Below are 25,163 nucleotides of genomic sequence, written 5' to 3'. Positions count from 1 at the left end.
ACGGATTGCAACACCATCCGTCCAAGAGAAGCTTCGGCGGAAGAATATGTGTCGACTTTGTAAAATTTGGCAAATGTATGAGTAGAGGACCAGGTAGCCGCCTTACAGATTTGCTCTAAGGAAGCTGAGTTACGCCATGCCCAGGAAGCACCCACCGCTCTGGTAGAGTGAGCCCTGAGTCCCTCTGGAGGAGGTTTTCCTTTTGCAGAATAAGCTTGCTTAATCGATTCTCTGATCCATCTAGACAAGACCGACTTAGAAGCTGGCTGACCCCTGCGGGGACCAGATGGAAGAACGAACAGAGCAGGGGATTTCCGAAAGGATTTGGAACGATCAATATACCATCGCAATGCTCTGACAACATCTAACTTGTGTAGTCGGCGTTCCTTATCATTCTTCGGATCTGGACAGAGAGAAGGAACTACGATTTCTTGGTTCACATGAAATGCAGAAACAACCTTGGGCAAGAACGTCGGTACCGTTCTGAGAACAGCTTTATCTTTATGGAATATCAAGTATGGAGGTTCACATGAAAGGGCGCTGAGTTCCGATACTCTTCTAGTAGATGAAATTGCCACCAGAAAAACCACCTTATAAGTAATCCATGTATCAGAGACTGAACTTAATGGTTCAAACGGTGGATCGAGCAATGCTTCCAGCACTAGATTGAGGTCCCAGCCTGCCACGGGTGGGCGGAATGGTGGCATGATGTGTGCCACTCCTTGCAGAAACGTGCGTATAATATCTTCATTCGCTAGGCGAGATTGAAAGAGGATTGACAGAGCCGACACTTGAACCTTTAAGGAGCTAAGCTTGAGGCCCATTTTTAAACCTTGTTGCAGAAAGGAAAGTATTCGTGGTAACTGTAGTTCAAGGAAAGGAAAGTCTGACTCCTTACACCAATTGTAGTACGAGTGCCAAACTCTGTGGTAAGACCTGGACGAAGATGCTTTTCTAGCCTTCAACATGGTAGGTATGACCTCTTCATCTAATCCTTGGCTCTTCCAGATGGAAATCTCAACAGCCATCCCGTCAAAGAGAACAGTCCGGGGTTGTGGTGTGTTATGGGCCCCTGCTGCAGAAGATCTGGTCTGGACTCCAGCCGAACTGGCTGAGCGATTGACATTTCCCGTAGATCGGTGAACCACGTTCTCCGAGGCCAGTATGGTGCTACCACAATTACCGTCAATTGAGATTGTTTGATCTTTTTGAGCACTCTCGGTAGCATAGGAAGTGGAGGGAATACATAACCTAGATTGAAATTCCAGTGCTGGGTCATGGCATCCACCCCCAGTGCCAACGGATCCCTGTAGCGGGCGAAAAACCTTGTTACTTTTCGGTTGCTTCTGGAAGCCATTAGGTCTATGCTGGGAATGCCCCATTGATTCGTGAGTTGATCGAACACTTCTGGGTGTAGTTCCCATTCCCCTGGATCCAGATGATTTCGACTGAGGAAGTCTGCCTTTGTATTGGATATTCCCGGAATGTGAATTGCAGATAGCTGTACTGAATTGATCTCTGCCCAGTGTAGAATTTGTCTTGCTTCCGTCAGTGCTGCCCGACTTCTCGTGCCTCCCTGACGGTTTATGTACGCTACCGTTGTAGCGTTGTCGCTTTGAATGCGTATTGGTTTTTCTGCAAGCTGTCTCGTCCATTGAGCTAGGGCTAGCTTTACTGCTCTTAGTTCTAGGATATTTATCGGTAGTCTGGATTCCTCGGGAGACCATAGACCTTGTGCTGACTGATTGTAGCAAGTCGCACCCCATCCCTGAAGACTGGCATCCGTTGATATCACAACCCAGTTCGGGGTTGCCCAGGATTGACCTACTGCTAGGTTCTTCGGACTCAGCCACCACCGCAATGCTTTCTTTGTCGGTTGTGATAATGAAAGGAGTCGAGATAGCGGACCCCCTTTCCATGAAGTAAGAATGCTTGCTTGAAGCGGTCGAAGGTGTATTTGTGCGAAAGGTACCGCCTCGATGGCCGACACCATCGTCCCTAAAACTTGCATTGCCCTGTGCACCGTTATCCATTGGCTGGATAAGAGTGACCGCACCTGATCCCTGATCCTGATCTGTTTTTCTGCGGGTAGACTTACAGTCTGCGAAATCGTGTTGAATTCCAGACCCAGAAACAACATGTTGTGGCTGGGGTGGGGATTGGACTTCGACCAGTTGATGGTCCATCCGAAGTCCTGTAACAACTGTACTGCCTTCTGTAAATCCTCCTTGGCCCTCATCTCTGATCTGGCCTTCAGGAGGAGGTCGTCCAAGTAGGGGTCACTGAAATCCCTTGTAGCCTCAACGTGGCCGCTGTTACAGCCATTAACTTCGTGAACACTCTGGGGGCGGACGATAGTCCGAACGGAAGCGCCACGAACTGATAGTGCTTGTTTTTGAATGCGAATCGGAGATAACATTGATGAGGAGGCCAAATCGGTACATGTAGGTAGGCATCTTTGATGTCTAAGGACATCATCAGTTGACCCTGTTCCATCCCCCGAATTACCGACCTCAACGTTTCCATCTTGAAGCGTATCGACCGAATGAATTTGTTGAGACCCTTGAGATCTAGTACTGGCCGTAGTCCCCCATCCTTCTTTGGTACTGTAAACAGGTTGGAGTAAAACCCCGAGAATCTCTCCGTGTAGGGTACTGGAACTACAACTCCGGATCTCTCCATCTTGTCTATACACTGTAGAAAGGCTTTTGCCTTCTGAGGGTTGTGGGGTACTCTGGACATGAGGAACCTCCTGGGTGGAACAGTTGTGAAGTCTAGATGATATCCTTCCGTCACAATTTCTTTGACCCAAGCATCCGTAGAATGCTGGGTCCATTCCTCCCGGAATCGAAGTAACTTGCCCCCTATCCAGTCCAACGATTCCGGAGGGAATGCCCCGTCAGACTGACGTGGGCTTATCTCCTGAGGGCTTGTTGTGAGGTCTATTGGTCTTCCAGGTTGGCCGACCTTTATCGTTGGATTTAGGTCGAAAGTGAGATCTTTGAGGGGAACTGTTACGTCTTGTATATCTGCCGCTGTGGCCACGAAAAAATTTCCCCTTTCTATGTGAAGCGGCCGCTCTGCTTATGGCTTGTGGTAGGAAAGTGCTCTTGCCCCCTGTTGCTTGCGAGATGATCTTTTCCAGCTCTTCTCCAAAAAGACGTTGACCTTTAAAGGGCAGTGAAGTTAATGACTTTTTGGAACTAAGGTCCGCAGACCAATTTTTGAGCCACAGTGTTCTGCGTGCTGCAATGGATAAAGCTGAAGTGCGCGCCGTGATTTGAGATGTATCCAAAGTGGTATCACAGAGATAACTAGAGGCCTCAGCTATGGCTTGAGCAGAGGTTAACAATTCTTGTCTGGACGTTCCATTCTGAATGTCCTTAATTAGGCCCTCAGACCATGCTTGAATAGCTCTGGACACCCATGCTGATGCCAAACAGGGACGCAACGTCGACCCTGCAGAGGTGTAAATTGCCCTTAGAAAACCTTCGAGCCTTCTGTCCGAAGGGTCTTTGAATGCTGCCGAGACTGGAAGAGTGGTGGATTTTGAAAGTCTAGACACTGGAGCATCAACTGCCGGTGGGTTAGACCATTTTTCCACCAATTCCTTTGGGAATGGATATGACTTTGAGAATTTTTTGGTAGCTTGAAATTTATGTTCGGGGGAATTCCACTCCTCCTGAATCAAACTCTGTAATTGCTCATTATCTGGAAAGCATACTGTTGATTTATGCTGTCTTTTAAATAGCGTAGGTGCGTTATCAGTCTGTTTGGGCTTTTGAGAAATATTCAGTACCTCAAGCACGCCCTTGATAATATTGTCTACATCGTGTAAATTTTCACGGTCTCTGCCCTCATCCTGATAGTCTTCCTCACCCATAGAAGAAGCCCCAGAAGAATCAATTTCACCTTCAGAATGAAATAATTGTCGCTCAGGAGATGACTCATCAGATCTAGTAGAATTGGCATCATCATCTTTTGTGTCATCTGACCGTTTGCGTTTAGTACTGGATTTGTGACTAAGTCTGACTAGAGCCTTTCCTAGGTTGTCTGCAATGGCAGGTAACCCCTGTAGAGATGCTAGGGATTGGGACAATTGAATAGCCCATAGAGGGGGCGGAGGTTCAACTGGAACTCTAGGATTTGGTTCCTCTGTGTCACTTCTAGGAGAATTTTCCACTTGTGCCGGTGGAATACTCCCTGAGGCGCTGGCTGCACCCCTGCCCCTGCGTGCAAGACCTGCACAGCGACTCCCCCTGGCCCCCTGAAAACTTATTCTGACAATTTGTACAAGCAAGGTATCTCACCTGTGCTGAAGTAGGGACCTTCCCCCCCGACCTCGTGAATATTCCCACTGGCCTACCTTCTGCCATGTTATATATGAAGGTATAGTGTGTGGGGTATCGCCAGTAGATCACAGAAAGTGTTTCTCTTGGAGAGCCTGTCAGGAGCGTGCTTATCGTTGCGCTGTATGCTATAAATGGCCGCCTGGAACGCATGTATGCGTTCCAATACGTGCGCGCATGCGCACCAGCGCGTTAATTCGCGCCGAAAAAATATGGCCGCCGGAGAATCAGAAGGTGGAACGCATATGCGTTCCACTCTCAGGCGCTCCCGGCTCAGCGCAAGTAAGTGCACAACCAGCGCTTCCATCCTCTGACACAGAAGACGGACCATGCGCCCAACACACACAGGCTATAGAGCGGATACTGTGGCCAGCACCCCAGAAGGGCAGCGTCGGTGGAGGTCAGGGGGGGGGGGAAGTGGAGGGGGGGGGCAATGGGGGGGAAACCAAGGTTAGGCAACGTTCCTGTTAACAGGTAAAATGCGACTTACCTTTCCCCCCACACCGGCTAGACCCTCTGTGCTGGTTTCTGCAGTACAGGCAACGTCTAGGTGGTCTGTATAGCTTTATGCTAGAGAATGACCCCGGTGTGTATCACCACGTAGGGGGCTGCCATACAAAAAACAGGTAACCCTGCTTTTTCGGCCTCACCCCGGGTATCAGACAGAGCTGAACGTAGCGTCAAACGCAGATCCAGCCTCCCGGTAGCAGGACACTTAAAAAACTGAATAGGAATGTACAGTGTGAGGGGTAAAGCCCGTTGGCCACGCCCCTTTAATTACTTCAAGTGTCCTGCCTCCTGGAGGATGGAGCTTAACCCCATCGGTCCCTGTGTCCCCCTAAGACGACAGAGAAAGCATTATTTGAAGACAAGGTGATATAAATAAAGGATAATAAAAAATATTACCTATAGCCATGAAGATCTCATTCACATTCACTGATGTCTTAGCAGAAGTCTCCATGAACAATAAGCTGTTGTCATCTGCGTAAGCCTGAGCTTCCTAAAAGCAAGAACATTGTGTAATGACTCAACTAAACCAGCACTATTTATAGGATTACAAATTCAACGTTTCCCAACATTCTGGGTCTGCTTTAATAAAAAAAAAAAAAAAAAACGCAAACTGGTAGCGAATTAATTATCACTTCGTTTAGGACTATTTTTAAAACACAAAAACATTTATATTCATTAACTTGCTATTAATAAAACATTTCAATTGGAAACTACTGCTGTACTTTTCTCCTCGTGCCTTTTCTACCTGGAATCGTCGGTGTACATGTTCAGTAGAAAGCAATCTGACCATGTGAGAAATCTAATAATAAACTACATAGATAGAGATTGTAAGCTCTAGAGGCCAGGTCCCTTCTAATACCATGTTGACTATGGCATATAATTAGTACAGGTATGGGACCTGGGGTTTTCTGGATAAGGGATCTTTCCGTAAATTGAATATTCGCGATTTGTGTAATGTAAAGAAAAAAAACTCCTTAATCAATTTATTAAAATATAATTACTTAATTAGCGTTAAATATCAAGAATCAATAGTACTGTATGATTAGACTCAATTAAATTTTTTTTTTTAAAAAAAATTGAGCCAACTGTATATTTTACTAATATAACCCCAAAACAATCCACAGGTTTATTATCAGTAATTAATCCGATTAAATTGATACAATTAATTAAACCTCTTTCCAAAAGCTAAAAATAGTGCAAGTGCTCAAATATATAAATAATTCAGTGGACTTAAGTCCTAACTTATTAAAAATTGACTTGTGCTAATGGTTATTAATCCAAAATTCACGATTTGTGCAATTAATTACCCTCTTTCAATTAATTGGGGGTATCAGAGGTGCGTATGCTTAAATAAATTAATAATGCATTGGACTCAAGTCCTTAATTATAAAGTGGCTTATGCGAATACATTTTTGAATAGTAAATAACCATCCTGCAATTAAATTCTCCTACCGCTCAATTCATTGTTGCAGATTGGAAAATGAAATATGTAGATGGTGGAGTTGTCCCAAGAAACTCTCTCTTATTTTGCGATCTATGGGACACCACAAAGATGGAGGAGTCAGCAATACCTGGGACTGTGGTCTTGTGTTTAAATCTTCCCTAACTGTTGAGGAGAACTAACATCTAAAAAACCACAAGTCCTAGGATGGTTAGAGAGAAGGAGAGATTTTAGAGAGAGGAAGTAATGAACGAACCTCAACCAACACCACCCACCATTAGCTCAATTAAGTGTAAAAATTGAGGTTAGGAACGATGAGGATAAAATTTGTAAAATTATCAGTAGTATTGTAAAATACGTGCCGCTGGGACGCACATCAGACCCTGGTTTTAATCAAGAGTATTGAAAGGCGATATTGCAGGCAGATCTAATTTGCACCAATTGTAAATTGAATAGTCATACCATAAGAATACAAAAAAAAAAAAAAAAATAGAAAACATACATTTTAACACTTATTAAACCCAATTGGATTGTTTTGCCTCCAACAAGATGAATGATATATTTAGGATCAAGTACAAAGCATGGTTTGTTATTACAGAAAAAAAGGAATCATTTAGAAAATTATAATTCTGATTAAAATGGAGCCTATGGGAGATGGCTTTCTTGTAATGCTGAGCTTTCTGGATAATGGGTTTCCGGATAATGGATCCAATACCTGTAGCAGGGTTTAAGAATTAAGGCAAACATGGCAAGTGCATGAGTTAGAATGACAGAGAACAAATGTAAGATGGGACAACTTCTGTGGGCAGCCTGAACAAGCAGTCATGGAAATGGCAGTTTGTGGAAAGGCAGCAAATTGAATTAGCTGCCAGTCTGGCCATTTCCCAACATCTCAGTGCTGTTCTTAGCCCCACTAGTGACTCTGCCCCTCAGCGTAGCAATCAAGCCTTCAAATTGGTTCTAAAAGTTCTATTTCCTCATGGAGTCTTGTTTGCACCTGCTGGTGAGGGGTAGAAGTATGAAAGCTTTGAATAATTTTGCCCTGTTGGTAAACTTGGATAAGACTGATGGTCTAAAAACTCTGAATCTAAAACCCCGGCATCTGGCTTCCCTGGCTTTCATTAGCGATTCTGATGTTCACCCAAAAACTTTACGAATAAGGCTGCATTCAGCCTGTCTGACAAGTCTAAACTGTAATGAACATTTAAAGGTCAACTACTAAAAATGTAATATATGAGCTATATCTATTTTAAAAATATAAACTTTAGAAACCAATGAAAAACTTATTTCTGGAGAGAAAAAAAAATCACATTAAGTTTCCCCCTCTAAAAAAATGGTCTCTCTTCGTGCAGGAGTTAAAGGGGGTATTCACCTTTGAGATAACTTTTAGTATGATGTAGAGAGTGATGTTTTGAGACAATTTGCAATTGGTTTTAATTTTTTATTATTTCAGGTTTTTGAGCGATTTAGCTTTTTATTCAGCAATTCTTTCATTTGCATTTTAAGCAATCTGATTGCCTGGGTGCAAATTCCCCTAGCAACCATTTACTTATTTAAATAAAAGACTGGAATATGATTGGGAGAGGGGCTGAATAGAAAAATGTGAGAGACATGCAGCTGGCCCCATGAATACAGTGCTGCCTACGTTCAGCAGTACGTTCACGAAGCAAGGCAAAACAGTACCCAATGGTGACTCATTTGTATTTATCCATATTGCTGGCATGCCTCGTAATAGATCTGATACTGGCCTTATTTTCATAAAATATAATCTTAATATTAAATTTCCATATTTACAATATTCCCCCTTAAAAAATAAGGTTTGCTCTTACCGTCAACAGTCAAGCAGGAGACAAATTCATTGTCATCATTTAATTATGAATCAAAAATAACTTCACTTACTTGAAAATCCACAGCTCTCTTTGTGGACAGATCAGCTTTGTTACCAGATAAAGCGATCACAATATTGGGGCTTGCCTGTCTCTGCAGTTCTTTTACCCAGTTCTTTGCTCTAGCAAACGATTCCTGTAAATAAAAAAAGAAATGAAATGAAAGAGTGAGTCTAGTTGGTTAGCATAAGCCTGGGCCAACCATAGGATTATGCAGATATTTAGGGCCGGATTTCTATTGGGGAGCCCATTGGCCAGCAGCCTCCACCGGCCCAACCCCTCTCAAAACATGCACATCTTTTACTCCTACACCCAACACACAAGGACAGGGTGTGAGGTAGAAATCGCCAAAATAGTCAAAAATCGACCCATGTTCATTCCCTACTGGATGTTAGCATGTTTTGGCTGTGTGGCATTCCGCACTAGCCCTGAACCTTTTTAGAGTTGCTGCAAATTGGGGGCCTTACTATGCTTACACAGTATGCTATAGATGGCACAAAAGACCCTACTGCAGAGATTAAACTTCTCAAATGCTACAAATGAATGCATTTAAAGGACAAGGAAAGCACATTTCACTGGGGGGTGTAACAAAATGTTTGGCAGTCTCTCAGGGAAATAAACCGCTAAAATATTTCATCGAGCCAGTGCTTCTATTTGGAGAAAAATGTAATCAGTGCATCAGCATTTTACTAACTTTCCCTATTGTCCCAGGTGTCCCTAATGGAAAATATACTGCACAACAGAGTTTTATCTAAAAAGGAGCACTGGCACAAGAGAAAAAACAAAAAACAAAAAAAACATAGCAAACTGCTTCCATTGGGGAGTGCCTTACATTTTGGCACCCCCGAGTGAAACAGGCTTTCCTTGTCCTTTAAAATGTGCTTTTACTGCTTAAATAATGGATAAAATATTGTGCAACATAAAGCAAACCTAGTCACACTTATGAGAGTTCATTTAAGCCTTTTCAATACACTGCGTTTGTGAGTGGTTTTTAAAACACAGCATGCAACATTTTCTAGTCTACAACACCCAGATGTATAAAAATGCATCTAGTGCACTACAGCAACATTTACATTTCTATACGCTTATATGGGTGTTAACTTCATGACTATGCTCCATGTTTGTACGAAGCCTTATGGTTCAGATGCTGGCTGTTAAGATGAATTAAGGAGAATGTTCCAGTAATTTTTCGATGCAAAAGATGGGGTCAGTGTATAAGGAGCCTCTCTGAACAAGCAAGTGCACCACAGTTGGAAAAAAAGTGCCCATTTTGTTTAAAGGAGAAGGATAGGTATTTTTACTTGGGGGTGCCAAATGTTAGGCACCCCCAAGTGATTGCATTTACTTACCTGAAACCCCGGGCTGGTGCACCTATTAGGATAAAACAGCACCTGCCTGAGATTCTTCCAGTGAGCACCACTGAGCTATCGTTTTATGGCTTCTTTTTTCTTGCGGCTGCGCATGAGCAGTAGAGCGAAAAGCCGCCGGCTATTTGATTCTACTGCGCATGTGTCTGCCCTGGGAAATTTAAAGAAAGAATAAGCCAGAAGAAGAAGATTGCTCCGTGGTGCTCGCTGGAAGAATCCCTGGCCAGTGCAGTTTTCTCCTGATAGGAGCACAGGCCCAGGGTTTCAGGTAAGTACGGTAAATGCGATCACTTGAGGTGCCTAACTTACACCCAAGTAAAAAGTGCTTTCCTTCTCCTTTAAAATAAAGATGTGAAAATTCCATCCTCCACCAGTATTTATGCCTCAGCCCACTGGTTCTTAAAATAAGCAGTTTTATACCTCTTCCTCTTTTAGCAAAATGGTTTGGTTTGCCTGTGAAACTGCAAATTATATTTAAACACCTCGTTTTGCACATGTAAGCTCATCATGGCCTGTTACCATTCTATAATTGTGTATTTTATTCTACATGCCAACATTTAATAGCCTGGGAGGGGGGAGAGTCAATTACACACAAAAGAACCTTTGTGACCCTGCAGACGTCACTGTACTCAGATATGTAACAAAATACTTGTCAGTGATAAAAACCCATTGTTCACAAGAATTCTGCCTAAAACAAGTTGGGCACCCTGAATAAAATTATAAAGCTACCCATTGTGGCAGAAAATTAATAACATTTACAAAGTAAGTGAATCAGGACAGAACGAGAGTGAAACAAAAAACAGAACTAATTTAAGGGTGATTGCAAAGTAAGCCAAAAAGTCATTCAGTGGCCACACAGGTGCACAGTGTTCACAGAATTACACGTTACAATCATGTGTAAGGGCCCTCCAAAGCACAGAACTGACAGATCTCGATCAGATTAAATGTAACGGAAGGTTGACCAATAACCTGCATTAAAGGGTCGGTTCACTTTTAAATTAACTTTTAGCATGATGTTGTAGAGGGATATTTTGAGACAATTTTCAAAATTGGTTTTCATTTTTATTTGTGTTTATTTAGCTTTTTATTCAGCAGCTCTCCAGTTTACTATTTCAGCAATCTGGTTGCTAGGGTCCAAATTATCCTAGCAACCATGCATTGATTTGAATAAGAGACTGGAATATGAACAGAGACCTGAATAGAAAGAGGAGTAATAAAAAGTAGCAATGCCAATACATTTGTTGTCTTACTAATATATATATATGTTGTCTTACTAATATAATATGATATAATTGGTATCACTGAGACCTGGTGGGATGAAACATCTGACTGGATTGTGAATTTAAATGGTTACACCCTTTTTAGGAGGGACAGAGGGATTAAAATGGGTGGAGGAGTGGGTTTGTATGTAAAGCCTGAATTAAAGCCATGCGCTAAAGAAATAAAAATAGCTGGCACTGGTGAGGGTGTAGAATCACTCTGGGTAGAGATTTCGACTGGGCAAAAGGTATCAAAAAGAATTATCATTGGTGTATGCTATAAACCACCTCGTATAAGTGTTGAGTATGAAGCCCAGCTACTCTTGCAGATACAAGCGGCTTCACAGCTGGGTCAAGTTGTTGCTATGGGTGACTTCAATTATCCAGACATTGACTGGGGTAATGGGGTTGCTAAGACAGAAAAAGCTAGTAGGTTTGTAAATATGCTGAATGACAACTTTTTATTCCAGCTCGTTCAAGAACCTACTAGGAATAACTCACTTTTGGACCTTGTAATAACTAACAATACTGAACTCATCTCTAACATTTGTGTGGGTGAGCATTTAGGGAATAGTGATCATAACATGGTCTCCTTTGAGATTCTGTTGCAGAAGCAATTCTATAAGGGAGTAACTAAAACACTAAATTTCAGACGTGCAAACTTTGACAGTATAAGGGCATCTCTGCAACATATTAAGTGGGAAATGCTTTTCACAGGGTTAAACACAGAACAAAAATGGGAAGTCTTTAAAATGCTGCTTAATAAATATACTTGTCAGTATATTCCACTTGTAAGTAAAGAACGTCGTTGCAAAGCAAAACCTTTTTGGTTCAATAGAAGCGTTGGTGTTGAGGTGGGTAAGAAAAGACGTGCTTTAAGGCTTTCAAGTTAGCTGGTACAGCCGAAACATTTATAAGGTACAAGGAGGCCAATAAATCCTGCAAAGAAGCTATAAGGCAAGCTAAAATTGCTATAGAAAAGGATATTGCAGCAAGCAGTAAAAAAATCCAAAATTATTTTTTAAATATGTCAATAGTAAAAAAATGAAGCAGGAAGGGGTGGGACCCTTACTATCAGAGGGGGGTCAGCTGGTTGATGAAAACAAAATAAAAGCGCAGATTCTGAACTCGTATTTTTCATCTGTTTACACAAATGAAGAACCAGTAAGTGAAGGTTTCCTTCTTAACACTCCCAATTCTAGTAATACAACTAATGATGCATGGTTCACACATGAAGAAATTCAAAAGAGACTTGAACAGGTTAAGATTAACAAAGGTCCAGGGCCAGATGGTATTCATCCCAGGGTAATTAGCGAGCTTAGCTCTGTGATTGCCAAACCTCTTTACTTAATTTTTCAGGATTCATTGAGATCTGGCATTGTGCCGAGAGACGAATTGCTAATGTGGTGCCTCTATTCAAAAAAGGATCCCGTTCTCAGCCTCAAAACTATAGGCCAGTTAGTCTGACGTCAGTATTAGGAAAGCTTTTCGAAGGGTTAATAAAGGATAAGATACTGGACTTCATAGCAAATCATAATACTATGAGTTTGTGCCAGCATGGTTTTATGCGTAATAGATCTTGCCAGACTAATTTAATTTCTTTTTACGAGAATGTAAGTAGAGACCTCGATTCTGGGATGGCAGTGGATGTGATTTACTTAGACTTTGCTAAAGCATTTGATACAGTGCCACACAAAAGGTTACTGGTTAAATTAAGGAATGTTGGCCTGGAACATAGTATTTGTACCTGGATAGAGAACTGGCTAAAAGATAGACTACAAAGAGTGGTGGTAAATGGAACATTTTCTAATTGGACCAGTGTTGTTAGTGGAGTACCACAGGGCTCTGTACTAGGTCCCTTGCTTTTCAACTTGTTTATTAATGACCTGGAGGTGGGCATTGAAAGTACTGTTTCTATTTTTGCAGATGATACTAAATTGTGCAGAACTATACGTTCCATGCAGGATGCTGCCACTTTGCAAAGTGATCTGTCTAAACTGGAAAACTGGGCAGCAAACTGGAAAATGAGGTTCAATGTTGATAAATGCAAGGTTATGCACTTTGGCAAAAATAATATAAATGCAAGTTATACACTAAATGGCAATGTGTTGGGAGTTTCCTTAAATGAAAAGGATCTAGGGGTCTTTGTAGATAACACGTTGTCTAATTCTGGGCAGTGTCATTCTGTGGCTACTAAAGCAAATAAAGTTCTGTCTTGCATAAAAAAGGGCATTAACTCAAGGGATGAAAACATAATTATGCCTCTTTATAGGTCCCTGGTAAGGCCTCATCTGGAGTATGCAGTTCAGTTTTGGACTCCAGTCCTTAAGAGGGATATAAATGAGCTGGAGAGAGTGCAGAGACGTGCAACTAAATTGGTTAGAGGGACGGAAGACTTAAATTATGAGGGTAGACTGTCAAGGTTGGGGTTGTTTTCTCTGGAAAAAAGGCACTTGCGAGGGGACATGATTACACTTTACAAGTACATTAGAGGACATTATAGACAAATGGCAGGGGACCTTTTTACCCATAAAGTGGATCACCGTACCAGAGGCCACCCCTTTAGACTAGAAGAAAAGAACTTTCATTTGAAGCAACGTAGAGGGTTCTTCACAGTCAGGACAGTGAGGTTGTGGAATGCACTGCCGGGTGATGTTGTGATGGCTGATTCAGTTAATGCCTTTAAGAATGGCTTGGATGATTTTTTGGACAGACATAATATCAAAGGCTATTGTGATACTAAACTCTATAGTTAATATAGGTATGGGTATATAGAATTTTAATTAAAAGTAGGGAGGGGTGTGTGTATGGATGCTGGGTTTTCATTTGGAGGGGTTGAACTTGATGGACTTTGTCTTTTTTCAACCCAATTTAACTATGTAACTAACTATGTAACTATGTAATAGCCCTACAGAGAATTTATTTTTAGATGATGCCAGTGACCCTCATTTGAAAGTTGGGAAGAGTCAGAAGAATAAGGCGAATATTTTGCAAAATTATAGTTTTCTAAATACAACCAATTAAAAATTCTTTACCGTTTCTGAAATAAAGTTTATCTTGCCTATCCCTGTCTAAGCATCGTTTTCTATTCATTCTGTCTTCATGCAGGGTTGGGTATCAGATAATCATTGACAGTTAGATCCAATATATCTTATAGGGGGCTTCCTTTCCTAGCAGCTGAATTAATTAACTTTGGCACAAATTCTGCATGTAGAGATACACAATGTCAGGCGATTTTAATAGACTGAGCTCTAACACATCTTCTAGGCATAAGGAGCCCCCTAGAAGATATATTGGATCTAATGGTCATCAGACTCCCAACTACTGCATGAATAGAGACTAAAGATAAGCAGATGCTGAGAGGGGTAATGAATATTTTAGAAACAGTTCAGACTTTTAATTAATTATATTTAGAAAACTTCTTATTTCAGTATGATGAAGCTTGTATTAAATTTTCATTTCCACAACAGTTCCCATTTAAAGGTAAACCACTGCTTTAACATATTTCCAGGGACACTGCTCAGTCAGAAACTACAAGCGACTGCACATTCCTATGGCAAATTCACCTGGACAGCTGTATGCTTTACCATACGTTGCCATACAAAGGGCACATATCACAAGAGAGCAGTTTGTAAAAAATGGTGAATATCAGACTGTTACTAAGCACAATGATAGTTGTTGTTTTACCAGTCAATTTTCCATTAGATATCCATTAGATTCTCCTGTTCTTATAAAGAAGACATTTCAGAATGAAGACATTTCGGCATACCTCATTTGTGATGTCATATACAACTATTGCAGCTTGGGCTCCCCTGTAATACATTGGAGCAAGGCTGTGATATCTCTCTTGACCAGCTGTATCCCAAATTTCAAATTTTACGGTTGTATCATCGAGACAGACTGTCTGGGTAAGGAAAGCGGCTGTAAAGAAAAAAATTAAAAACACAAGGTAAGTTTAAAAAACAAAAACACTTGTCTTAATAACAGTGTCCACAAAATGGCTGCTGCCTGCTTGCTGTGGTGGTGAATTCCAAGGCTGACTGCAACCAAGATTTAAATAATTTATATAGTGTAAGTAAAGTTTATTTTGCTTAACAAACACGATAGATAACAATTTGGAATTATTTCTTAGGGTGGCAGGTTCCCTTTAAGGTATGAAGATCCAAAATTATTGAAAGTTTCATTATCCAAAAAAATCCTGAGCATTCTAGATAACGGTTCCCATAACTGTATCCATTCAATGAGAGTTCTTTAGGTGGTGCGTCACAGGTTGCACATAACGGAACCTCTCAAAAATGTTAACAGATAAGAGACTTTTCTAACTTGAATTAAACTTAACAGTCCATTATACATGCTTTAAAGAAGTTGTATAGTGATATGTCCAGGATGTAGGTGGCTAAATCTATATTCCTGATGGTGCGAGCACATGGGTGATAAAATGTAATCTGGTTCTAAGAACACACGTTCCAGATTCTGACTTTCTTAACATTCAAAAGAGTTAAAGATAATGTGTGTGTGCAAACAGAGAAAAGGAAAATTCCACTTTCACCTGAAGTTTTCCACCTGATGGTAGCAGTGTGTATCACAATGACAAAGTGTTATGCATCACTCTATATTAAAGGGAATCTAAACCTCAAAAAATAATTGATGTAAACATATCCAGTGTTTCTCTGAGCACTTTTGCTATTTACCTTCATTTTCTATTTTAAGCCATTTAGATAGCCAATGCCCGGCATTTAGCTCAACTGGGAATCAGCATTGTTAGGGTTAATGGATTCTAGGAAGTGCATAGAAATTGTATAGTTTGTGTCCCTGACAATTTTGGCTTTTTTTTGAGCTGAAGCCTGCCTAGTAGTAGTATAAACCTGCTAATATCCCAGACAAATGAATGTAAATTGTAAAAGTTCTCAGAGAAGCACATTTACATCAATTTTCTTTTTTTTTTTTTTGAGTTTAGATCCCCTTAGAATTTACACAAGTAACACAAAAATATATCACCCCATCTCTCTCCCACCTATGTCCAGTGTTGGCTGGTGCCTTGTAGCCAGCACTGAACATCAGACAAACAAACACTTTAATGTAATGTGATACTCAGCAGTTGAGTAATTTCTGCAATGTCAGCAGTGAGACAGCAGTTTACCTGCCCAGCCCTCACCCAGCAGCTAGGCCACACCAAATTACCTAATCACTCACGTAACCTTAGCCTTAAAGGGGTTGTTCACCTTCCAACACTTTTTCAGGTCAGTTGGTTTCAGATAGTTCACTGTTTTTCTAATACTGAAGTGTAAAATGTCATTTTTTACCTTCTACTGTAACTCGAGGGGGGGGGGCACCAACCGTGTAAACTGTTCTAAATCTAAACATTTAGTTGATACAGTTCTTATCTTTCTCCCTGTTGAGCAGAATCCCTGTGTTTCATTAAAGGATAAGTAAACCTTTAAAATAAGTGAATGTAAAATTGATGAGGGTGCTATTGTAAGCACTTTTGTAATTTACAATTATTTATTTTCTTTTAATTCCAAGATATTAAAGGATACATGTACTGTTAATATGAATGATTTATGTTACAACAGCGCCACCTGCTGGTCATTTTCCACCAGTCTGACCACCATCTAGTCAAGGAAGTTGTCAGGAGAAAGAGGTTGCTCTGATGTTCTTATGCTTAGGAAAAAAAGTAGAAACCTTTCTCAAATCTTTTCTAAGCAGAAGAACATCAGAACAGCCTCTTTTTTCCTCCTGACAACTTCCTTGACTACTTGGTGGTCAGACTGGTGGGAAACTGACCAGCAAGTGGCGCTGTTGTAACAAAATTCATTGATATTAACAGTACGTGTATCCCTTAATATCTCGGAATTAAAAGAAAATAAATAATGAATGTAAATTATAATAGCACCCTCATCAATTTTACATTCACTTCTTTTAAAGGTGTACTTATCCTTTAAAAGCAGCTGTTAAAATTGATACAATAGTTGCTAATCTCCAGAGAGGCTGCAGAAAAATGTATCAACTAAATGTTTATCAACTAACAGTTTAGCGTCTGCATCTGAATTATTGAGCTGCCAGACTCAAACACCAGAGACAGGGATATTACATTTTAAACTTAGATTTTGGAAAAACGGGGGGAAAAAAAAAAGTGGAAAGTAATTTTAAAAAAAAAGTCTATTTCTGGGGAACAATGTGAAAACAACTGAACTGAAAAAGTGTTTGGAAGGTGAACAACCCCTTTAAAGGTGTCTTCCATCTAAAAATATTTTTTTTTTGTATGGTGAAAGAAAATACAATTCTGAGCAACTTTCCAATATGTATAACATTCACAGATTTCAATGGTTTTAGGGTTTTAGTTATTTCGGAAAAAATCGTGTAAAATCAGGGAAATGTATTCTGCATAATATATAGGTGGAACCACAAAACAACAATGTAAAATGAGGAAAAACTTAAAATCAGGGGATATAGGTTTTACTGTATATGTATATACATGGTACTATTTTATTATTACAGAGAAAAAGGAAATCATTTTTAAAAATTTCAATTATTTCATTCAAATGGAGTCTATGGAAGATTACTTTTTCTAGAATTGAAGCTTTCTGGATGGGGTATATTTTAATTACATATAGCTTAAATAATTCTCTGACCTCCGATTGTGCTTTCTTGGAATTCATGAAACTGTCCCTTTACGAAGCGAAGCACTAAACTGGACTTTCCAACTGCAGATTCTCCTAAAAGGACAAGCTTAAACTGGCAGATTTTATTCCCCGCATTCGGTCCATTCGGTCTGGTAGCTCCGCCTCGGTTTGCCATGTTTAAGCGCGGACAAGATGTCTGATGATTGCAAAGTCGGCTGCAGCCCAAGACGCAAAGGGTGGGTTGGATGCTCTTTTATCCTTCTGGCAAACTTAAATGAGAACATACGACAGCATGCATTAATATACAAACATCCAGATCAATCATTTTATAAACCTTATTTTATGAGGTTCCAGAAAACTCTTTGGATAAGCTGAGCATTGGTAGAATAGTTAAAACATTCATACAGCAACCCCTGTAAAAGGGAAAACACTACAAATTTAATCAAAGCCACAAAGTTTGCCCAGATTCAGTAACCCACAGAAGCCAATATTAAGTTATTACACTTGGAGCAAATGTTAGAGGCTTCATGTGGCCACTGATACCAGCATCCCATGTCATATCATGTAGTATATCAATTCCTTATTATACCGACTTAAAGTTGTGCACAAGGAGTCACCATCTTGGATTTTGTTAAGCATGTCGGTGACACTGCACATGCTCAGTGTGATCTGAGCAGGTGTTGAGAAGATAAGCTTATGAGTAATTGCAAATGATAAAGGAGAAAATGAGGTTCATGTGTCATAGAAGTTGATGCTACAGGGCTGAATTTTTATTTCTGATGCAAATAGCCCTGGTTTCTTAACTGCCATGTAATGAAAATCTGAATAACTAATCAGCCGTGTACCATTACATTTTTATTCAGTACATTCAGTATATTTTGAATCATGCCCTAAGCTCAGTAAGTGACAGCAGCACAGAGCATGTGCAGTGAATCATCAGAAAAGAAGATGGGCAGCTACTAGGGCATCTTCATAGACACAGATCTTTAATGCTAAATGGCTGCAGGTTCCATGGGCTGTTAAAATCCCCAAAAACATAACATGCAGCATTTCTACCCTACTTCTTTGTTAACCGTTAGTTCTCCTTTATGTCTGCGGAGCTACTGGGCAAACAGGTGACCATAAAAAGCACTTGGAGGGAATCCAGCTGTACAATCCATACCTAGAGTACAGATTACCAAAGAAAAGGAAATTGTGCAATGTGCTTGTGTATAAAAGAGCAACACAGGCTAACACTTGTGTGAGCAAACAGGTCTAAACATTGGAAGAAGGCTTCATGAGAATGAATAGCATAGAGGTAAAGTAGGTCCCATGTGATTATTTTCAGTGGGTGTTTTTGGCTTTAGATTTTACATGGCATACGGCTTCTACTTGCACAGCTGTCACTTAATCCTCTCTGAACAATGTCATTTCAACCCTAACAAAAACCAATGGGTTATAAAATGGAAAGCAGCTTCAGCTGTAAAAATTTAAAAGCTGCCTGGAAAAAGGGGAAAACGAAATGGAGAGGGAAACGGAGCCAAATAATTCATGCCAGTCCTTCCCAATGAAAATGAGAGATCTCTTTACTGTATTAAAAAGGCTCCGTATGCAAAACGCTTATTATATGAATATTTTGTCAGTGGTATTTAGACTTTTTTTTTGGTAAAATAGGTCTTGCACCTATGAGTCAACGTTTACTATGATGCAGAGTGCTATTCTGAGACAATTTGCAATTGGACTTCATTTTATATTATATGTGGTCATTTAGCTTTTTAGTTAACAGCCCTCCTTTTTTGCAATTTCAGCAATCTAGTTGCTAGGGTCCAAATTACCCTAGCAAACACATATTAATTTGAATAAGAGACCGGAATATTAACAGGAGAGGGCCTGAATAGAAAGACGGGTAATAAAAAGTAGAAATAACAATACATTTGCAGCTTTACAGAGCCTTTACAGAGCATTTGTTTTGTTATATGGGATCAGTGACCCCCATTTGAAAGATGGAAAGAGTCAGAATAAAACTACAAAAAAATAATGAAGACCAAATGCAAAGTTGCTTACGGCTTATCATGAACGGTTACCGGCTACCAACAACTGACCTTACCCCAAAGGCCCTAGGAAGAGCTTTAACAGGTTACTAAGGTCAGTAACCTTAGCAACAAAAACGCATTTTAGCACAAAAGCCACATATTTAACAATATACAGAAACAAAATAATCCCAAATACATGGGTATTAGCATCATGTATAAAGGGATATCTTACATCAAGTTAAAGTGTAGTCTGCGTTTCTATAGGCATAACTATAAGTAGGAGCTTAGATGTTGCATGGTTTGGTAAACACAAGTTTAAAAATTTCCCATGTACCACAATATCACTACACATATCTATTAATAACCACTAGGTATGTGGTTAAAATGATAACCTGTATTACGGACAGTATCCAATATGTATGCATCTGCAGATGAACTATATTCAATTGTCCTGGTTCTATTGGCACAGTTTTTTAAAAAAAAAAAAGTGTGAAACAAAATAGAGAACAGTATTTCTGTTTAATACGATTTACTTTCTATGTTTCAGAGTTTCCCAGCATGAACAAAGTTATTTCCTAGTAATCATGTGACTTGTAATTCTTTTCAATTCCTAGTTGTGGTCTGACAGGGCAGAACCAATCTCAGAATTAAAGGGGCAGTATTATATCCCATTGTTGAACATTCAGTAACTAGCTCTTAGGCTAAACAAACTTTGCTCCTGTTGGTTCAAATTAATTATAAAACAAAATCTATGGTTTCTGTTATTTCTTGAGCTAAATAGGGCAAACAGACCAACCACCTGGTCCCTATGAGGCAGATAGATTATAAAACCACAGATAACGGAATCTAACAAAGTCACAACAAAGGAGGAAGAGAGGGGAGTTTTATACTGGTTTCCGAATTATGAGCCTCACAAGAAGGATTTATCATAAGTAAAACAGGCAAAAGGTATGTTCAGAACAAGCCCTCTTCATTGAAGGAATGTTCGTCTTACCCCTTTAAAGCACACAAGAAGTAAAAGAAGAAATATTTAACAAACTGTATTTTATTTGCACGTGTTTATAGTTGATCATAAAATCATATTAAACACAATGTAAATCCTCTAATAAATTCTGCATAAAACCATGTTCATGCAATCTTCCAGACTCAAATACAGGTCTAATCTTAAAAGGGCACAGGATACCTACAGTATATGCACACTATACCTTATATCTTATACCTTAAAGGAATTGTTCAGTGTAAAAATAAAAACTGGGTAAATAGCTAGGCTGTGCAAAATAAATCATTTTTCGAATATAGTCAGTTTGCCAAAAATGTAATGTCTAAATTCTGGAGTGACTGGTTGTCTAACATAACAGAACACTATTTCCTGCTTTGCAGCTCTCTTGGTTTCCACTGATTGGTTACCAGGCAGTAACCAATCAGAGACTTGAGGGGGGGGGCACATGGGTCATAACTGTTACTTTTGAATCTGAGCTGAATGCTGAGGATCAATTTCAAACTCACTGAACAGTTATGTCCCATGTGGCCCCCCTTCAAGTCTCTGACTAACTCAGAGTTAGAGAGCTGAAAAGCAGGAAGTAGTGTTCTAGCTATTATGTTAGACATCTTCTCACTACAGCAGTGGTCCCCAACCAGTAGCTCGCGAGCAACATGTTGCTCTCCAACCCCTTGGATGTTGCTCTCAGGGTCCTTAAAGCAGGTGCTTATTTTTGAATTCCAAGCTTGAAAGCAAGTTTTGGTTGCATAAAAACTGAGTATAGTGCCAAGTAGAGACTCCTGTAGGCTACCAGTACACATAGGGGCTACCAAATAGCCAATCACAGCCCTTATTTTGCACCCCAAGGGACTTTTTTATGCTTGTGTTGCTCCCCAACTCTTTTTACATTTGAATGTGGCTCACAGGCAAAAAAGGTTGGGGACCCCTGCACTACAGTCTTTATACATTACATTTTTGGCTAACTATATTAGAAATCTACCCAGTTTTTATTTTTACACTGAACTGTTCCTTTAAGGTGGCCATACACAGGACAAGAAAAGCCAACAGGCAAAGTCGGCAGCTTACTTCTGAGTGTATGGGGCCCTCCGTCGAGTTCCCGCAATTGATATCTGGCTGAAATTGGCCAGATGTTGATCAGACAGGCTTAAAATTCCTGACGGTTCGAGGGCCACATTACCTCAATGTGGGCATATCGGCAGGTCAAAATCCCTTTTATGGTGTTGAATACCCCATATATAAAAGAGGTGCTTAATCAACAAATAAAACATTATTTTGACATTACGGTTCTATCTGGCTGCATTGTTTCAGGAGTCAGAACCACTTGTGTAAAAAATACAAACAGGAAGATAGATCTTCAATAGCTTTCAATAGCAATTAAATCACAAAAATATATTTGAAACTATTAACGGTTTAAATAATGAATACTGGAAAACATATTAGAATTTAATTCTCACTCAGTATGCAAAAAATTGTTTTTGGGCGGAGGACCCCTTTATATAAAGTGGCAACTGCATGCATATAGCATACTAATACAGCACAAAATATTTCATCAATGAAACTGAACCATTGCGAGGGTAAAGCAGCATATGCTGTTTTGAAGCAGTTAAGAGTAAACAAACAGCCATGTCAAATTTATTTGAGAAGAAAACGCAAATTATTCCTATTTTGATAGATTCAAGCAACGATACTGTGCTTAAGAGAACGATCTGCTGTTAGTTGTAAAGAAAGGGAGAAGCTGAACAACTTTTGTTAAACAAAAATATTCTAGTTTTATTTATGCAGTATGAACATTGCACTGTTAAAACAACATGTACAAGCCAATTAGCTATTTCAGAGCCCTTCCTATATCGCAAATAGCAACGTTTCATGTTTCCAGTACTGTACTGATAAATGTTATCAGCAAAGTTAGGTTAAGCTGTGACAGACACTGCTGTGCCCTTCATTAGACTAATTCTCTCCTTGAAGAAAGTCAAGTAAGCTTGCGGATTGCAATACAAGAGCACTAGGTATGTTTCTTCAGATAGCACAGACACAGTACTTTAACATTTATAGCTCTGCATTAAACAAGGGATTTTATTCATATGGGATATAAAAGCTGTAGCTCAAATTCTGCATCCATAAACACTATTTTTATAATAAATGCTTTATAATTAAAGGAGAACTAAAGCCTAACTAAGGAAGTAGCTAGAAATGTTGTACATTGTGTTTGGGCTTCTGTACCAGCCTAAGGCTAAGGGCACACCTGGCGATTCGGGGAGATTTAGTCGACTAGTGACTAAATCGCCTCATCTTTGAGGCAACTAATCTCCCCAAACGCCTTCCCTCTGTCTTGCGTCGGCTATAATGAAAAGTCGCCTGCGGCATGGCACACGCATCGCTTCGTATTCCGAAGTAGCCTCACGAGGAAACTTCGGAATACGAATCACCGCGTATGCCATGCCGCATTTTTCATTATAGCCGGCACAAGACAGAGGGAAGGCGTTCAGGGAGATAATCGCCGCAAAGACAAGGTGATTAGTCGCCAGGCGACTAAATCTCCCTGAATCACCAGGTGTGCCCTTACCCTAAGGCAACCACAGCCTTTTATCAGTATAGATATGTGTCTCCAAAGATGCCCCAGTAGCTCCCCATCTTCTTTTCTACTGATTCACTGCACATGCTCTGTGCTGCTGTCACTCACTGAGCTTAGGGACCCACTCACAATATGCCTCTCCAGTCCATAATGAACACTGCTGCGAGGCTCATACACCTCAGCAACCGCTCATCCTCTGCCTCGCCATTCTGTCAATCCCTGCACTGGCTTCCGTTACCTTTCAGAATCAAATTCAAATTAATGACACTGACTTTCAAAGCACTTCACAACTCTGCTCCACCCTGCATCTCTGAACTCATCTCTATATACTCACCCACTCGCTTACTACGCTCCTCTACTGACCTGCTACTCAACTCTTCTCTCATTACCTCCTCACATGCTCGCATTCAAGACTTTGGAAGGGCTGCACCCCTCCTCTGGAACGCTCTCCCACGATCTGTCCGACTTTCTCCCAACCTTTCTGCTTTCAAAAAATCTCTGAAAACGCACTTCTTTCGAGAAGCCTACCCTCACTCTGCTTAACTACCAAACGCAACACCACATACAACACCACATTTCTCACCCACTTACTTCGATCTTGCCCACTCCCACACCTTGTGTATTACTCCCTTCCCTTTAGACTGTATGCCTATGCAAAGGGCCTTCCTCACCTCTTTGTACCTGTATTGATTGTGATGTTTGTTACTCCATATATTCTATGTATGTAATTCATGTGATGTAGTTGTATAATCACAGTTACTTTACAGTGCTACGCAATATGTTGGCGCTATATAAATACATGTTAATAATAATAATAATAATACAGTACACATAGAGTATAAATGTCACAATACAGGGCTAATTAGTAATTAATACAGATAATTACTACATGGCAGCACAGATACCAGTGCAACTAGCATCAGAATTTAATAATTAGCCCTGTAGCATCAGCTTTTATAACAGACAAACTTTGTGTTCTGCTTGATTATTTGCTACGATCCCTAAGCTAAGCTTCTTAACAGCTGCTCAGAGCCCACTGAGCATGGGAGTGTCGCAGACACTTTCCAAGATGGTGACCCCCTGTGACAAGTTTAAAGTCCTGGATCATTGTTGCTATTGAGATGCTGAAACTTTAGGCCGGTGCAATAAGTTTATCATATACAATATGATATTTTTAGGGTTTAGTTCTCCTTTAAGCCTATACATAAATCAAAATTCCCCAACCTCTTTTCTGAATTAGTAAAAAAAATAGTTTTTGTGCTCCATGGTCTATGTATGAAAAGTGCAGTCTTACTATCAGTATGATCGGTGGGCACTGCTGCAGCACACTTAGAATGCTGTTGAGAGAAAACCTTAGCACATTTAGAGGCCTATATATCATGTTGTGCAAATTATTATTGTCGAAAAACAATGTAAGAGAATGGCAAAGCTATCAAGGTGTGCGTTATATTTTATTCTGCCTGATCTCTAGATTTGATGTCATTATATTAAACTACTTCAGACCTTGCATAATCCATTAAAGTCAATGGGAAAAACTGATGCAGAAATTAAGTTCCGGCAGAATTTGCTCTGGAAAAAATGGCAATGGACGAATGTCGCAATTTCCCAAAGCATTTTCAAGCGACAATTTTTTTTGCAGAATTTTTACACTTTTTAAGAAGTATGCGGTCACTGAAAATCAGCTTCATAAGGACGCAGTATTTTTTACATGGCTATATATGGTGTATTTGTCGCTGTTTTTTTTTTTTTTAAGACAGAATGATAAATAGGCCCCTTGGTATTTGCAAGATTTTGCATCAGTGTAGTGTTTTGCCTCCTGTTATAATAAATAGAAGTGCCGTGTATTACCCACAAGCAGTGTCACTCCCTGATCCATTCTATAACTTGTTAGTGTGCATACAGTGTGGAAAGCCGTTTGAGTAACAGCCAAAAGCTGCTCAATGTAGGTAATAGAACAAAACATTTAATTTGCTACAAAAATTTCTATACAAATCTTAGCACAGCTAGACATTAGCTTATCTCTGTGTTCATGTAGTTACAGAATTTTTATTTTCTTTACATTTTAGATGAGTCATCTCCATCAAACACGTACATTCTTAGAAAAGGATTCATACGGACGCTCATGCTTGGGTGCATCTCAAGCA

The 25,163-nt window shown here is 40.0% G+C and overlaps 1 protein-coding gene across 1 annotated transcript in view; it reads right to left on the bottom strand.

The window, feature by feature from the left end:
- The window catches only part of rab5a.L (RAB5A, member RAS oncogene family L homeolog), a 38,921-nt gene that overhangs the window by 3,820 nt on the left and 9,938 nt on the right, over positions 1-25,163 (bottom strand). The window contains 4 exon segments of the mRNA NM_001087066.1: positions 5,256-5,349; positions 8,200-8,322; positions 14,582-14,733; positions 17,445-17,704. Of these exon segments, the coding sequence (NP_001080535.1) occupies positions 5,256-5,349; positions 8,200-8,322; positions 14,582-14,733; positions 17,445-17,610 (535 nt within the window). The 5' untranslated portion in view covers positions 17,611-17,704.

This window comes from Xenopus laevis, chromosome 6L (assembly GCF_017654675.1).
Source record: "Xenopus laevis strain J_2021 chromosome 6L, Xenopus_laevis_v10.1, whole genome shotgun sequence".
Taxonomy (NCBI): Eukaryota; Metazoa; Chordata; class Amphibia; order Anura; family Pipidae; genus Xenopus; species Xenopus laevis.
This window is presented reverse-complemented; position numbering and strand designations above follow the sequence as displayed.